Below are 16,540 nucleotides of genomic sequence, written 5' to 3' on the forward strand. Positions count from 1 at the left end.
GTTTTCTCTGTGATACTTCTGTCAATATTTGCGGTGAGGAGGGCAGAAGGAGGGGGCGAGAGAGAGAGAGAGGCGGCAGCAGCAGCAGCAGCAGCAGCAGCTGTTTACAGTCGCCAGACGGCGGGTGTCTTGCAGCTCTTCAGCGGCCCGTGTGACGCTGGTGATGCCGCCGAGGGCTCGCGGTGCCCGGCTAAGTCAGCCATCTTCTGCCCGTATCCTCCACGGTCCGTGCGCCAGTGGTGAGCCGCCTCCGTGAGTCAAAGGAGAGGAGGTTGAGTGAGGGGAAAAAACGAGACAGGGGGAGGGGCGTCCGCTGAAACATTATATGACGCGTTGATGATCAGAGGTAGGCTATTTCTTCTCGCTTTCCCGTGGAGCGCAATCAGAGCAGTCACATCCACTTAGCGCTGCTCCCTCATGGTGACAATCTGCAGGCAGCAAACAGGTGCCCACACACAGTCATCACCGTCTCCAGGGCACTCTGGCAGGTACAAGCGTTTAGCCCCTCCACCACTTAATGACGCTCCTGTCGTTTAACACAACAAAATCAAACCCCAAGTCAACTCCGGAGGTTCCAGAGGCTTAGCTGCATGCAAGGGGAGATTTGAGAAAGTGTCCTGCAGTAAGGCCAAACCAGAGTAACAGCATGTGTAGTGGGCAGACAGCCTTGCTCAGTGGCACTTCAGTGGGTTAGCTGACGTCTCAGGGATTAAAGCCATGGCTTTTGTTTGTCATGCAAAGGGAGACACAGGGACAAGCGTGGAGCAGGTGCATAATGACGGCAGTCGTCTTGTGAGGGAAAGGAGACGTGCAATCAGAGGAACAAAGCTGCACAAATGTTACCACTTATGGTTACTGAACTATCAATACTATAATAACATTTCTATTTGGCCTTCAGAGTAATGTTTTGTTTCCCTCTCTCAGGTTCTTAACAATGAGCCTAAACGGTCCCAGATTACATGCACAGGATTTCAGCACAGGCGAAGAAATATCAACATTAATTCCGAATGAACTTCTGCTATGTCATATGTCAGATTTGTCACAATCAGAGGCCAGGGTGAATTCAGGAGAGCGATGTGCCAGGTGTCCCGCGAGGCTTGGGTGGAAATTGTTTAAATATATGAGCTGTAACACTTAAAAAAATGTAAATCGATTTAGCTGCTGATTTACACACTGATTTTCCCACATTACTGATCAATAATGCTTACTGGAATAGCGGCCACCACCATCCATTATTTTACAGTAAAGCATTTATTCCTATAAATCATGGTTCATATTGATTAATGGTGTTTATTGTCCCACAGCTACATGTACATGTGTAATGTACCTGTGCGACATCAGTCACAGGACAGTTCATCAGGTACACTAGTGAAAACAAATAATATAACAGTCCTGCAGTAAACCTAAGCTTCATGAAGGTTATGGTATTCAGCATTAGTTGAAATACCTGAGAGAGCTATTGATTCAACTGTGTTTTCATTTTGGAGGCTGTGGTTTGTAGAACTATTGAATTGTATTGTGTAACCCTAACCCTGTCACGTGTTCCTATTATTTTGACAACCCCATTTTAATCAGTGGGCTAACTTTAGCGTTTAGTCAATCCAGTTTGACAGCACCACAAACTTCATCCTCCACCGTGATCATACAGGTGAACTGCCACCTTTCTGATGCTGTTTCAACATAGACTGAATATTAGAGCAGTCGTGAAGGGGAATTTAGTGTAGGTCTGTCTTAAGAAAAGACCCCGCAGTAAATAATAGTGTATGTGTGGTCACACTACAGTATGCTTTTCATTTGTGATCGCCACACATACACTACACATGAACTTGTTAAAGCTCCTGCAAAGCTCAGAATATTTTGAAGTTACATGTTGTGACGACGTGACTGATGAAAAGCACACTGTCATATCATACAAATCCGGAGCTTTGTAATAAATGATTTTGGCTTGCGGTGTGAATTTACCTGCTTCAGCTGTGAGCTACATGCAGCACTGTGACTTAAAGTGGAATAACAATGAGGAGAGCCACTGAGAGTGTTGGGTGAGGCTGCTCATGGCACAGTGACACCCATTTCAGCCGGAAAATCATCAGGAACAGGAGCTGTGAACCGTGATGCAGGGTCAGGGTGAGATGACTTGTGTATAACCGTGCTGGCTCTCGCCATGCTTTGCAAACCAGCAGCACACCTGCATCACAAGATCCCTACTTGAATCTGTTCCTTCAGCTACAGCAGAGTGGCTCGGTGTAGTTTAAAGTGTAACACTTTGTTCTGGTGATAAACTGAGCAGTAATGCAGCCAGAAGCTATCAGCTGTGTGAATAAGAAACTGTGAAGAAAATCAACATTTTTAACTTGTTGATTTAAGATGCAATGAACCATATGTGGTCTGAATGGAGAGAATTTTTTGCTGAAATCTACTTGCAGCTAAATATATTTGGGACTCTTGCTGTTTCCTCATTGTAATCTTAAAACTAGATGGATTCACCTAAGTTTCCTGTGCCATAAACCTGAACATACAGTATCACTGAATGTTTTCTAAGTCTACTGAATAAAGGAGGATGCAGCTCCGTGTTGTGTAAGCTGTCCTTGACAGACTTACTTTCCAGTCCAGTAATAAGCAAACGGAAGAGGATTCAATGAAAGCATTGTTAAACCACTGCCGCTGTGAGGGCATTACCCTATCACACTGTGGAACTGTTATATTATCACAATGATTGTGTTACATGAAATGAAACAAGAGGAGGCTCCGTTTTCGTTATTTCAACAGTTTGGGTTAAACTGATATTTTCAGGGGGATTCCTTAACTGGTATTCAAACTGTTTAGACCTCAATATAGTCTCACACATACATAACATTTACGTGTGTGGTTTTGTCATCGGACGTTCAATAGAAACATAACATTTGATTTAAGATTTTACCGAGAATGTGTGCATGTTGGCCTAAAATCGACAAAGCATTTGACAAAATAAGTGAAACTGATGTCAATTAAATACAACAGTAAAAGTAAGCCGTACTTAGTCTACAGAGAGAGAAAGAAAGATTCATATTAAAAGGATTGTTTTACACTGAGTGAAGACAGTGAAGTTACTCAGCTGAAATTAATATCATCTAGCAGTTTACATTGCTTATACGCATTAACTATGTACACTAACAATATTTGAATGTGCCATGTATACTAATAATGCAAATAATTAGTGTCATAATTTGTGTATTGGTCATTTATACCTTATTATACCATTTATACCACTTATATTCATGTCTGAAATGTTAACCAAGCCTGTATTAAGAGTTTTGTTTAAAAGCAAAATTTTTCAAAATCAGTGTTTTATTTTGCCTCTCAGAATTTAATACATCTAACTTTTTCAAACTCATGTTAGACGGCTGAAGGTGGTTGTTCGAGGTAAGTGGATGCTTCTATGGCTTCTTAACTGAGGAGACCACCAAAAGATGAATATATGATGAATTGAGCCATGGATACCAAGAGTGGACATTGACAGCGGATGTGAAAGTTTCTATTTGACGAGGTTTAAGCGATGCTTGGTGCGTATTTTACTTGCCGAATGAAGCACCGAGTATTAAATATTATAAACGACCGAACGCATTTCTCCGTCTGTATGAAAACGTGGCAACAACACCCATGGCTATTTTAAAGTATCTAATTTTTTAAAGGAGTTCTGCCGGAAGCGCTCTCGTAGACGGAGCGTAGTGGCAAGAGCGGTCTTTACGTTCTATGACGTAGCGTCTTACGTTTTCAAAGATGGCGGCCCGCAGTGTCAGGTCGTGTGTTGTGAAACAGCCGGTAATTCATACAATGACATTATGTTAGGTTTGTTGAAATAACAGATTCGGTTATTTAAAAAAATAATACAAACGCGGTGCCGTTTAGCGACATGTCATAACGTTAGCGGGCGAATTTGGCGCTCCTACTTAGGCATGGTGTTAACTACCTGTTAAGTTACTGTAGAGGACTTGTTTAAATGTAGAGAAACATTACAGTTTGACAGAACATGTTTCCAGCTACGTGGTCGCGGCTGTCCTGTCTGGCTTTGTCCTGTCGAGGACGGAGGACGCTGAGTCTGTTCTCCAGTTCCGGGTCTTCAAACTGGAGCAAAGTTGTCTCCGATGCAGAGAAGATAGTCGGATATCCAACCTCCTTCATGAGTCTGCGCTGCCTGCTCAGTGATGAACTCAGTAATGTAGCCATGCACGTCAGGAAGCTGGTCGGGACTCAACACCCTTTACTCAACACTGCAAGGTAATGCTGCTGAAAACATCCTTCTTTCTACACCCTTTTGCTTGGAGTCGACGCCAAACCAAACTTCATTCAAATATCGGCTGACTGAGCCTTCCCTGTGTATAATCAAAGCCTCACAAACATGCAAACCCCATAACAAAGCTCAGGTTATTTGATATACTTCACTATTTCCGGCATGATTAAGTCCGTCATCTGGTACCTAATTTAGATCAAAATCAATCTTTCAAATTCCAGCTCAAAACCTGGAGGTTTCTGTTAGGAATAAAAGTAATAGGACGAAGGAGGTGAGTGTTCACTTTCCCAATGTCTTCCATGTAATCCATTTTAAATAAAACGCGTGGTGATAGCATTTAGTTCACATGTTTGGCGTTGCTTACTGTGTGTTTATAGTTTACATTTGTTTTGTATTCTGCAAGACACCAGCACAATGACACTTGACCCCACATGCAGATGCATTGCTGGTATCCCCTTTCATCACTGTACCGCTATCAGGCTAAACAGCGATTGATCACAATCAATAGTTATTTGTGTGTTTGTGTGTTTGTTTTTCAGCAGCTGTTACTGCACAGACACAAATCTTTGTGGTTCGTTCTCCGAGTTTGAATGTGTTTAGTACGCTTTGCTTAATTAATTTGACAAGTCTGACTATTTGGATTGATGTGGCTACTTCCTTATACAGTCTGGGGATTTGAAAGTGTTCAGCACATTTACTTGGATCTGAATAATTAAAACGCTAATTATGCCATGTTAAAAAAAGTTTAGGCTCCAGATGCGAGAACCAGATGTTCAAAGCCATCTTCTGGTTTCTCAGACTGATGTGCCAATCCAAAACTTTGTGCCAACTAGCCCGAAACATTTCATATTTGATTACATGTGAGAAAAATATGACGTTAGAATCAAGTGCTAACAAGTGCTTTTCAATATGTCTTGTGAATACCTGCATAGCTGCTCTGTTAGCGTGACCTGGTGTGATGAAGAGCAGCAACAGATCACCTGACATCAGCTGTAGCTACTTCAAGAAGAAGGCTTACCATGAACAATGACCAAGAGGAGTGTGCCAGGGAAACGAGCCTTGACGGATGCAACAGAAAGCTCCTCTAGGCAGGAAACAAAGTCAAGCAATTCAGCAGAGTGGGACCAGTGGCCTGTAGCTGACATTTTAAACAGAATCTAACATTCAGGAGTATTTCTGCATTGAATAAGACCAGGAAATTTGCCACCTTTAATATATATATATATATATTTTAAAGGTGGCAAAAGCAAAGTCTCAAATTAGTTTGCCCTTGCTTTACTTTCCGAGGATGTTTGGAAAGCTGAGTAAAGAGACATTACAGGCAGTGCCTTCCAGATACCATCCAATCAGTCTATCAGAGGAGTTACCTCCTGTTTTATCAACAAAATCAAAAACTTAGAGCATCAAGGAATGAGAACGAGAAGAGAAAGTCCTCAAACTCAATCCTGCCGTACCGACGGGTGTGTTGGAAACAGGAGCCCAAGGGTGTAATAACCTATACACCTAAATCTGATATGACAATCCATTTGGGTGTTGTAGCAGCAGGGAGGTGGGGGCAGTGAGGGGAGGGGTGTAGCAGACCTCTTGACAGTCTGACTCCTCACTGTCAGCTTGGGTTGGCTGGTTCGTATTTCCCACTGTGTCTCTGCCATAGACGCGCAGCAGATAAAAATATCCACAATAGCAGACAGGCAGACCCTCGTGGAGTTCGGTTTCGGTTTTTCCTTTCCTTTCATTCTCAAAAACTGCAGCTCAGCTAACTTTGCCCCAAAGTCTGGAGTTACAGTGAGGGGACTGCGGCCCCGGAGAAGAAACTTTACTTGCTTTAAGGACAGTCCTTGAGAGTTTGACTTCGACTAGAATTCCCTTCTACTGGTTTCTACTCCTTTCTCTCCTCTTCTATGCCGTCTCACTTTCAGCCCGCGCCTTGATCAATACAGTGAACATTAAGAGGACTATATTGTGCACAATAAGTCGCCGTCTTCAGCTGCTGCTTAGACACGACAAAATGTTGCAATTAAACTCTGTTATTAAATGATTGGGGGGGTTAGCATTAGCATTGGGTACAGCTTCAAAGACTGGAATAAAGAGTAGATGAGACTTTTGATTGAGGCCAAACCAAGCCAAGGACTGCAGTGGAGACAAACACACTTGCGACAGTAAGCTACACCCAGATATGAAAAAAAATAATAATAATTGTTGCCGTTGGGCAGCCTTCAAATGTATTCACAAAATATTCTTTCCTTGCTACAGTGTGAACTTTGCCATTTAAAGGGCTAGTGGGATGGGATTTAGACGCATCTAGCAGGAAGGTTGCAGATTGCAGCCAGATTGCAGGAGGAAGAACCTTCACTGCACATCACTACTGTTAAAACATGGAAATTCTTCACTAGAGCTAGTGTTTGATTTCACTGTTCTGTAGAAACATGTTGGAACAACTCCAGACTTTATGGAAGTGGACCAGTTCTCTATGTAGGTAGAAGGGGCTCACTCTAAGCTAACGAAACTACAGTGAATTGTAGTTACAGTTACAGGTGATTATACTGTAATGAACCCATAATTACAAATGCTAATGCTTTTCTGCTAATTGATAGATGCATCCCCACCAAATCCAACACACTGGACCTTTGACGCCCCTGAAATTGTGACGCTTTTGAAAGTTTTGCTCCATGACATTAAATGTTTATGACTTAAACAGCAGAAAGTTGAATTAACATCGGTAGTTTTGATTTATGAAGCCAAAACCAAAAAGGTCAATCACAAGATTTGATTTTAGCAGACCATCTATGGATGAAAATAGCACGGTAAACACATTACTCTTAAAACTCTTATACCCTATGGGTTTGCTTCCAACTTTATATATTTGGATGACATTTACAATTTTATCTTTTAAGCCCTGGGAGTGTTTTTCAAGTAAGAAACCTTTGCAAGTTAACTATCCATAACACAAATTGGGTAATTAATCTTATTGGCATCTCCAGGTGTTCTGTGAAGAGTTTGTTAAAAGCCTTTTTGGACCACAGATTACTGTTGTTTTGCAGTACCACAAGATGCCACTGGAGCTAGATTAGCAAAAAGCCAAGGACGAGTTAGTGTTTTTTGTTTTTTTTTAATTAATAAAACCAGCCTACAGCAGATATCACAGTGTGAAAAAGGGAAAATGACATAGTATAATAAACCCAATCAGATGATCTAAAAAAATCACAAAAATCATTTAGGTATATATAAAAAAATTATAAATAAATAAGATGACATCAGGAGTTCATGTTCGCTAATGCTTGGGTCCCCCAACCTATTTTTTGTTAACCCTGTTAACATTTTAACAGATGACAGAAGAAAAAAAAAAAAACAACAAAAAAAACTTTTTGTTAAGAGATTTTTAATTGAGGGCTGTATTTATAGTTTAGCAAGATGAATTATTTTGATTGACTGTATAAAGTGACACCCCAGCTATTTCAAAGCATCACTAAGAGCACAGAGGGAAAGGAAATGCAGAAATCGTAAATCGTAATCGTAAATAAATTTCAGCAGAAAAGTTCACGTTGAACCACTTTGTTCGTGAAATGAAGCTGATGAGTAAAAATGGTTTTGTTATCTAACAGATCTTTGCTGTAGAGGACCACCGGCCGTACACCAGCCTTTTTGGAAATGTGAGAATCAAATCCTGGAAACTGGGATAAACGGTTGGTCGATATTCTAAACATATCAGGGCCTGGATCTATAACGGTATCTGCTGTGAGGCGGGTGCATTGCATAAAACCCCTCCTTAAGAAAAGCTCAGACGTATTGGCCACATTCATTCATTCATTCATTCATTACTTGGGGAAAAAAGCGCAGACAGAAGATCAATATGACGCCACATGTGAGATCATACATTTGCATGGATTAATTCTAGCCTCTGAGTAAGGCGGCTAAAGTTCCTGAATTCCTTCGCTGCAATTGCTGAGCAGAAGGCGTGGTGACCTGTTCACAACCCTTTAAAATGACAGCAGCTCATTTCTCTCTTTCTGCACTGTCTCTCTCGCTCTCTCCCTTTCTTCTGTGGCGCTCACTATCTCTCTTTTTCCACATCATCTTTTCGCCCACACCCCTTTGCAGGAGGGCAGTTGTGATTGATTGATGTATGCTGGTGTGGAGGGTGACATAAATATTAATCATCTGCTACCCTCAGGCCACTGGCTTACCTGGACTTCCCAAGGGGACAGGAGCTTCATATTTTTGCTCTCTGTTTGGTTTTGTTCAGCACGCCATGTGACTGCGTTCATCATCGCGCCAGTCTAGCAACTATCTTCCGGCTGTGTCAAAATTTTGAGTGGCCATGAATACATCACATGAGGTGTAATGAAAGACTGTCCTACATAATGTCAACAAGATCGGGCATTTCAGGGAAAGGAATGCGGAGGTGTTTCATGTGATGGGTTGGGGTTTTGGGAAGGATAAAAGGCTTCAGGGCATTTTTCCATTAGTACGAGAACACTGTAAATCACTTGTGTATTTCTTCTGTCATCTGTTCATGCATTCCCATTTCTGCCTGGACTCTATTCCCTCCATCTCTTTCCATCCCCTCCCTCTCTTCATGCTCCATCTCTCACATCCACTCTGTGCCTTGGGTTCCTCCACCTCCTCCCCCCCCTGTGGTGCAGGGGCTGGTCGGAGAGGGTGGGGGCCCGGGGCTGGCGGTGGGGTGGTGAGGCCGGTGTCTGGGCATCGAGCGGAGGGGGGCGTGGCTGCTTGTCTGCCTCGGAGCCCCTAACGAGAGTGTGATTCATGGCACAAGGGGCTCCCATAGGGACAGGATTAGAGGTGCTCTGTCTAACCGCTCCCCAGAGAGAGTAAAAAGATATTTAATCTGCCCACCATGCAGGCAGCTACCACTGGGCTCTGTGTGTGTTTTGTGGGTGTGTATAGGCTTCTGTGGCTGTGTCAGAAGGTTGGAGGCTGAGGGGGGAGGGGGGGGGGGGGGGGGGGGGGGGGTGAGTTACCCACCCACCCACCCAAACCCAGAAGATAAAATACAGTTCTGCAGTAAAACTGATCAATCATAATCCTGTCATTTGTTTTTGCCAACACAGAATAAATAATCATGCTCATCAATCCTTTTCAATTTAGCTTCATCATAATTTTACACCCAAATTGAGCTGATCCTTAATAAACTGCCTGAATTCCGTATGTTAAACCAATGTGGAAGAGTGAGCCGCTTTAAATTATCGTGGGATTTCAATTAGCATTTTCATTATTCCTATGTGCATCTTGATAATCAGTTCAAATGTGATAATGAAAACAGAAGGACAACACCATTTAAAGCTGCTATAATATATATTCTTTTATTAAAAATGACACAATAGACTGCATGTATGTGGAAGGTTTTGCAGATCTAGTATTTTAGTGTCTTTCAGCTCGTTGTTTTGGTATCAAACCAGTTTTGCTGGTTGGATTCAGTCTTGTGGATCTGAACAAATCATAGTTTCCAGTCTGAGCGGGTAGCTGTTGTGATAAACACATTATTAAGCCATGCATTCAGCCTACCTAGTGACTAGCATTGGAACATGACATTTGGCATTTAGCAGCTAAAGGGCTGAATATTTCGGTTAGAGACCAAAAAAGAGCCAATAAATCAGTTAATGCTGTCTTAACTTATAAAGATGCTGGTTGGTTTTATACTAATAACTCATCTCCCCATTATTTGTTAAACAGCACTGCAACCAGATGAGGGTGTAGCCTCTGTGAGCAAAGATTTCATAGAGAGGACTTTGAGATGTTTTTTCTTTCCCTAACTACGCATCCTGGCTGTTTTTAGCTGTTACTGGTTCTTAACAGTGCTCATTTACAACAAACAGGATGAGGATTTGCATCCTGGCAGTCTTTCTGTCTCGAGTTTGCCTCGGATCGCGCCACCTCACAAGCTTCTGGTGAAAAGTATGATTGTATTTAACACGCTGATGGTGTCTCCCTTTGCAGGGGTTTTGTCTACGATAGCAAGAACAACCTTCAGATGAGGGGACTGATCGTCCTGCTGATGTCTAAAGCGGCAGGGCCCAGCCACACGGCCTCCGATCTCCTAGCTCAGGACATGGTCAGCGGCATCTATCCCAGGTCAGTTGCTTTGGTTTTTGATTTTGATTTCATTGTGTCTCTTCACATTTCGTAACATCTGACACAGTTCCTGTATACCTCTGCTTGTTTGACTTGACAGCTGTACATGATGCATGAATCAAACTCATCTACTACCTCCTTTGCAGAAAATTCCCTAAAGCACAGCTAATTGTGAAAAAGCTAATGAGCTGGTATTGCCCTGGAGGACCTTCTGAAGCTAAAGGATGTCTTCCGGTTTTCATCACTATTGCACAGAACTGTCTTAGGAATTCATTCCATTTCATTTCACAGCAAGCGTACAAACCAAGCAGCTTCTTTGGTTAAGTACATCCAACCAAGCTGCTAATTCAAACCCACTGCGAGTACTTCGTATCTGTAACCACAAACCATCAGCCAGTCCTTCTGGCTTCCACACACATCAGTTCTCATGTATGTGCTACTTTGGGAGGAAACAGTGGGCAGCGATCATCTGTAGCACTGTATTGTAGAGCCATAAACGCGTGTGACAAACAGACCGAGAAAGGCGATGCCAGTTTTGTCCCTGTTACATGGCTGCTGAAGGATAAATAGTGAAATAAAATCCTCGCGTCTGGTAATTCTATCTCGTCCTCGGTGGTTATCGTCCATATCAGTTCCTTTAAATGAAGCACTATATCATCAAGGAAAGATGACGGAATATTGGGCCAACAAAACCTCCCTTGCAAGATGGGAGGACTTTAATTTTATTCAGTTATATTTAGATTGTTGCTAATTCAATTTTTTTTAAAAGAGTACATTCAGTTGCTTCTTTTTAAAAATGGCAAATGTAAAGATACCTGACAGTTGTCCAGCTAAGAAAACATAAGCAAGTGTTGGACTTTGTTGTAGTTTTAATTTAACATATGCAGCATTTTAGTGTTGGGTGTGTCCCACAGAGGCTGAATTATGTAGACGTTAGTGATCCGAGGACCTTTCTTCCAGCATCACCAACTGGACAAAGGTTACCTTTCTGGGAAAATAGCTGGCCTTATTAATAGCTACACATTTCATACAGGCATCCATGCTCCCTGAGGATGAACCTTGATGTGCTAAACTGAAAAATTAATTTAAGAATTCACTATTTAGATTTTCAAAAGAAGTTTAGCTTTGAGCACTTACAAGCAGAGTACCCAAAATGATTTGTATCTTGTTAGTTTTTTATAATAATCCTTAAAATTTTACAGAGCAGCCAGTGTGTCTTAGTATTACTAGTCTTGTTATGTCCTAAGACAAAGAAATTCGCTTCATGTTTCCTAGAATATATATCAACTATGAACTATAACAATTATTGATCTATTATTCATTTATGTGTGTAATGTTTAATAGGGTATTAATGTAGTGCTGCTAAAATGCTTCAGGTAGCACTCTGAGGTCCTCTCAGGCTTCCTCTAAGACATCATCTACCAGCATGCGACTCGTAACAGGGATGTGGGTGTGTGCCAAGTGGTTTCCAGAAGTGACTGCTGTGTTTGGCGTCGCTGTGCGCTGGGTGCCTGAAAGGCTTCTTTCTTACTGCGAGCTGGCACAAGGCGCATGTGTGTAGTGGAGCTGTGTCTGTGCAAAAACATCCTAATATTAGAACTAATTGGTACAAGCCAGGCGTCATGGACGCTGTGGAGTCCATTCCTGTTCAGTCTGTGAGGTCGAGTGGCATCGGCATGTTCTGTGTTGCTGCGGGGAGAGTTACTACACGCTCACCTCATGTCACAACCTGGCACTCGCATCACTGTGACACGGGATCGCTGAATTTGACATGCAGCATTCCCTCACTCATGTGATGGATAGTCCAAACCCAAACACACATACTAACACACACACACATGCGCAGCATGACTTGATCACCTCATTTGCACTATTTTGCTCTCTCTCTCTCTGCCCCCACCTCTCCTGGGCTCATTAGCACCTCTGCTGATGGCAAGATGGAAGGATGGAGGGAGTCAGGGTGGGGCGGGTTTGGGGGGTGATTGAAACCTCCGGGGGATGGTCTCCTCCCTCCTGACAGGCAGCATTTGTAAAACATTTCCCACTCTGCTGCCTGACACTGATGATTCACCAAAGCACCACCATGATAGATAGATAGATATATAGATAGATAGATTGTTAAATGGATAGATAGATGGATAGATAGAGTGAAACACACACGTAGACACTCACAGAAAGTCCAGCTTGTGCCCACCACACCTCTTCATTTCTTGTGACAAATGCACGCCATGCTACTGAACACATCACGGAGGCCGCCTGATGGACAGGCCACCTCTTTAAATCGCACACAAGGATCCACTGAAATGTGCAAAGGCTGTGTTTGATGGTGAGGCAGACTGCAGAGGGAGGAAAATGGAACAGAACAGTCAGGACAAGGGGCGTGGTGAGGGGCGTTACACCTCGGCAAGATGGCATCGGTTGCTATGCAACTGGGCACCAAAGCTATTTATACACCAGCCCCCTTGTCCCCCTTTTTCCTCCCCAAGCTCCACTGCTACTGATCAGGACTGCTAGATTGGAGCCACAGCTTTGGAATGTGTATGCACCAGGGTTCGACTCATAGAGGTTTTTGGACATGGGTAATTTGTGTGGTTTTATAATTTCAAGGGTTTTGTGCTTTCTCCCTTTTCTCCAGGAGCTTTATAAAAAGTCACCCTATCTTAAGCAATATCGCCATATTATTTACACCGTGGCAAAATGAAAGAGTTTTGTTTCCAATTTAGTGTTGTACTTCTAAAACATTGTCATCCTGTGATGGCTGAATATGTTGTATGTATATTTCCCAGTGTAAACTGAAATAAAATAATAATAACATGGGCTTTGGTTAGTGAAACCGTTTGTTTTTATATGTGCATTATCTGAGTTCAGAAAATAGAACAGGATGTGCCAGAGACCAAAGCCTCTTTAAATGTTTTCTCCACAAAGCAAAAATCCTCAGTTTAACAGCCCAAAACCTGGACGGTTCTTCTTTGTGATCTTAAACAAAGAAAAGTTACAGCCCTTCACATTGAGGAAGCTGAAACAAGACAATGTGAATCATTTTCTTCTCACTCACAGAGAGCATGGGCACGTGTTAAGTTATTATTTCTTTATTGATCTCTGCCCTGATGGTAGTTATTCCGCGTTAGTTGATGGAAGCTGCTGTACACAGAGTAATCTCACCACTGGACTGTTTGCAATAGTGAAAGAAAAGTCTCTGGTAATAAACACGAATAAAGACACAGGTCATTACTGAGGAAATGCATTTAACTCCGATTGGCTACTTAGCATAGATCACCATGATCATATGCTAATTAACCACTTTCTGATATGTATTTTATGACTAAATTGCACAGAGACTACACATATTCAATGATTTCATTTGTTAATTCTTATTATTTATTATTTAGTTAGTTTAGCTCTCATTACTAATGAGCAGACATCGCTTACAGGACTTTTTTACTTCCAATCATTTATAATGGCGGTTGTGTGTGTGCGCGTGTGTTTTTTGTTTTGTTTTGTTTTGTTTTCTGCTTACTTCTCTGTTGAGTAGTGAGTCCTTAGTGTGGCCCAGTGGGTTCACACTGCTGAAAGGATGAGGTCCCAAGAGGCCCAGACCATCTGTATATATTCCGTCCTGGGTGTGTTCACACCTGCAACTGGTTACTTGCCATCGGACTTCTCGGGATGCATTTTAAAACCAGGTTTGAACTGGGCCAAAGACGTTGTATCCATAATGCCCAATTCTTTTCTGAAATAAGAATGATCAGTTTACTGGTTTATGTGTCACGGTGAACAAAGATTTAGGCCATTATGTGCAGTTGTATATTGATCTGGCCCTAATTATTTGGTATGACTTTACCAATGTCCATGTATTGGGCATAGTAATAGTAGTTGATGCACGGAAAATATGCCCATTTGAGTTGAAACAATGTGGTTGTCACATTGATAAATAAATTGTAAACTGTAGATTGATTTGGAGTGTGTGTGGATGTACACTATGTTTACCACAATCAGGTTGTTCTTGTTTTTGTTTTTTTTTTCTCAGTACAACTGGGACAACTTAGTAAACAGCCACCATAAGTCCGACCTTTGACTTGTAATAAATTGTAAAATGTTATTTTTATGACCCAAAATCAGCTCTTTGTCATATTCTTCTGTGAACAATGAGTTGTCCTCTTGAGTCTTGTCGAGCGTAGCCATCACTCAGAGGCACCTTGAGAACATGGCGACTGTCAGTCTCTTAATTTCCTCTTATTTAAACCCTGAACTTATTAACTCCCATTCGGGGCGACTGTGTTGTTGCTCTGCGTCACCGAGCAGAGAAACCAACCAGACAATGGGTGTGATTGAGAGGCAAAATAGATGACATTATTGAATTTTAATCACATCTCTTCCACGGCAACGTCTAACACGGCAATTACCTGGCTACAAGCGTGTGTGTGCGTGTGTGTGTGTATGCATGAGTGTGTGTGTATGCATGAGTGTGTACATAAAAAGGGGTTGAAGCTCAACGCAGACGATCGGCTCATCAGGTTCTTGCAGCAGTTGAAAGAAGGTCGTAAGTGGCTATCAGCGCACCCGACCCTGTCTGGATGGATCCCTCCTGTCGCAGCGTGGCGAGCTCCTTCCATATGGAGAGGGGCCTAATTATCCCCCACCAATGACTGAATCAACATTTGATTATATCCTCCCTAAGGCTGCTCTGAAAGGCTCTATTCAAAGACCACTTTTATGTCTTCTTCTCTCATAATCAAGAATGGCTGTTATTTGCTAATGATAAGTTTAATTTCTTTTTTTAACACAACCCCTGACATGCTGTGCTGCAGGATGTCTGACATGTCTGCTGGTTTATGCCCTTGAACATGCTGATACTGTCTTGGTGTTTTAGCCAAATTGTCGTAGAGATTTACTGTAATTTCTAAGTTGTCTTGTCAGAAAATGTTTCACTTACTGTTGGAACAAGCTGTGATGATCACGACTGTCTTTGTTTGGTATATTGTATTTAATGTTATATATTTGTGTTGTATATTTTGATCAAATGAAAAACAACACTCCACCATGTGAATATTGTAGTTTTGTCTTTTGCTAGACAGAAGGAAGAGAAACTCATAAATCCTGTGTTTTGATCGATTCCTTTGTGATCAGCACACCTGCTTGCGAGGCTGTATATGAGCATTCAGACTTGCCAAATATATTTCCCCAACTTAAAGTCGAGGAAAAGGTTTCTGTCAAAAAGCTCTCTAACTGTCAAGCATCTGCGAAAACCTCCTGGTGGGCTGGTGGCAAAAAAGCTGCGACTTTTCAAATGTATACTTTTTATTTCCTGTTTTCACAGCCAGAGGAACCTGGCAGAAATCACAGAGCTGATCCACACGGCATTCCTGGTGCACCGTGGCATAGTCGATCTGAAGGAGTGGACGGTTTCAGACGGCCCCCTGAAGGACATGCAGTTTGGGAATAAGATGGCCGTCCTCAGCGGCGACTTCCTGCTTGCCAATGCCTGCACGGGACTGGCTCAGCTGAACAACACTCAGGTACAGTGTTTGTCTGTAACAGACTGTACTCCTGAGAAATATCTGCCCTGACATCCCTGATATCGCTGAGAAAGACTACTGTCTTAATATGATCTCTCAGGTCTTTGCAGCCTCAGATATCAGTGTCAGTCTTCATCACTACATCTTTTCTCTCATACGTACCTCATCCAAAGTCAAGCATATCCCGCCTGCAATCATAATACATTGCAGGGTTCCCAGTGATCCTGGAATTTACAGAATAGCATTGATTTTTGGGAGGTATTTCCTTTCTTTTTCAAAACAGAATACCTGCAGTGCATCCTTTTATGCTGCTCTTTACATGTCATAGTCTGCAGTTTCATAGATTTCTCTTTCCAGATATCCCTAAACAGTACAGTTTTGGGGACCCTCAGAATGGCGTCAGGGAGCACAGATGTTGCTGAGAGATGAGTTGAAGGGCGAGGTGGTTCAGGCTCTCTGAACTGCCACCTATATCTGAATTTGTTCAGCTATACAAATAAGGCTGGTGTTATGCTCGGTGATGGCTGAAATTGGAGGAATTTGACTGTAGAATCAAATCAAAGCTTGGGGGATTTTCTAGCTAGTTACCTACAGTGGTTACATTTAAAAATAGAGCAGATTTAAAGTGGCGATCACCAATGAATGTCCATCAGCACTGCTGCTG

General features: G+C 42.2%; 1 protein-coding gene across 2 annotated transcripts in view; it reads left to right on the top strand.

The window, feature by feature from the left end:
• The first annotated feature begins 3,239 nt into the window (after positions 1-3,239).
• The window catches only part of pdss2 (prenyl (decaprenyl) diphosphate synthase, subunit 2), a 29,653-nt gene continuing 16,352 nt past the window's right edge, over positions 3,240-16,540 (top strand). For both annotated transcript variants that reach the window (XM_084569159.1, XM_084569160.1), the window contains exons 1-3: positions 3,240-4,254; positions 10,226-10,360; positions 15,678-15,876. In XM_084569159.1, the coding sequence (XP_084425285.1) occupies positions 4,007-4,254; positions 10,226-10,360; positions 15,678-15,876 (582 nt within the window). In that variant the 5' untranslated portion in view covers positions 3,240-4,006. The remainder of the gene's footprint in view (positions 4,255-10,225; positions 10,361-15,677; positions 15,877-16,540) is intronic.

This window comes from Chelon labrosus (genome assembly GCF_963514085.1).
Source record: "Chelon labrosus genome assembly, chromosome: 20".
Taxonomy (NCBI): Eukaryota; Metazoa; Chordata; class Actinopteri; order Mugiliformes; family Mugilidae; genus Chelon; species Chelon labrosus.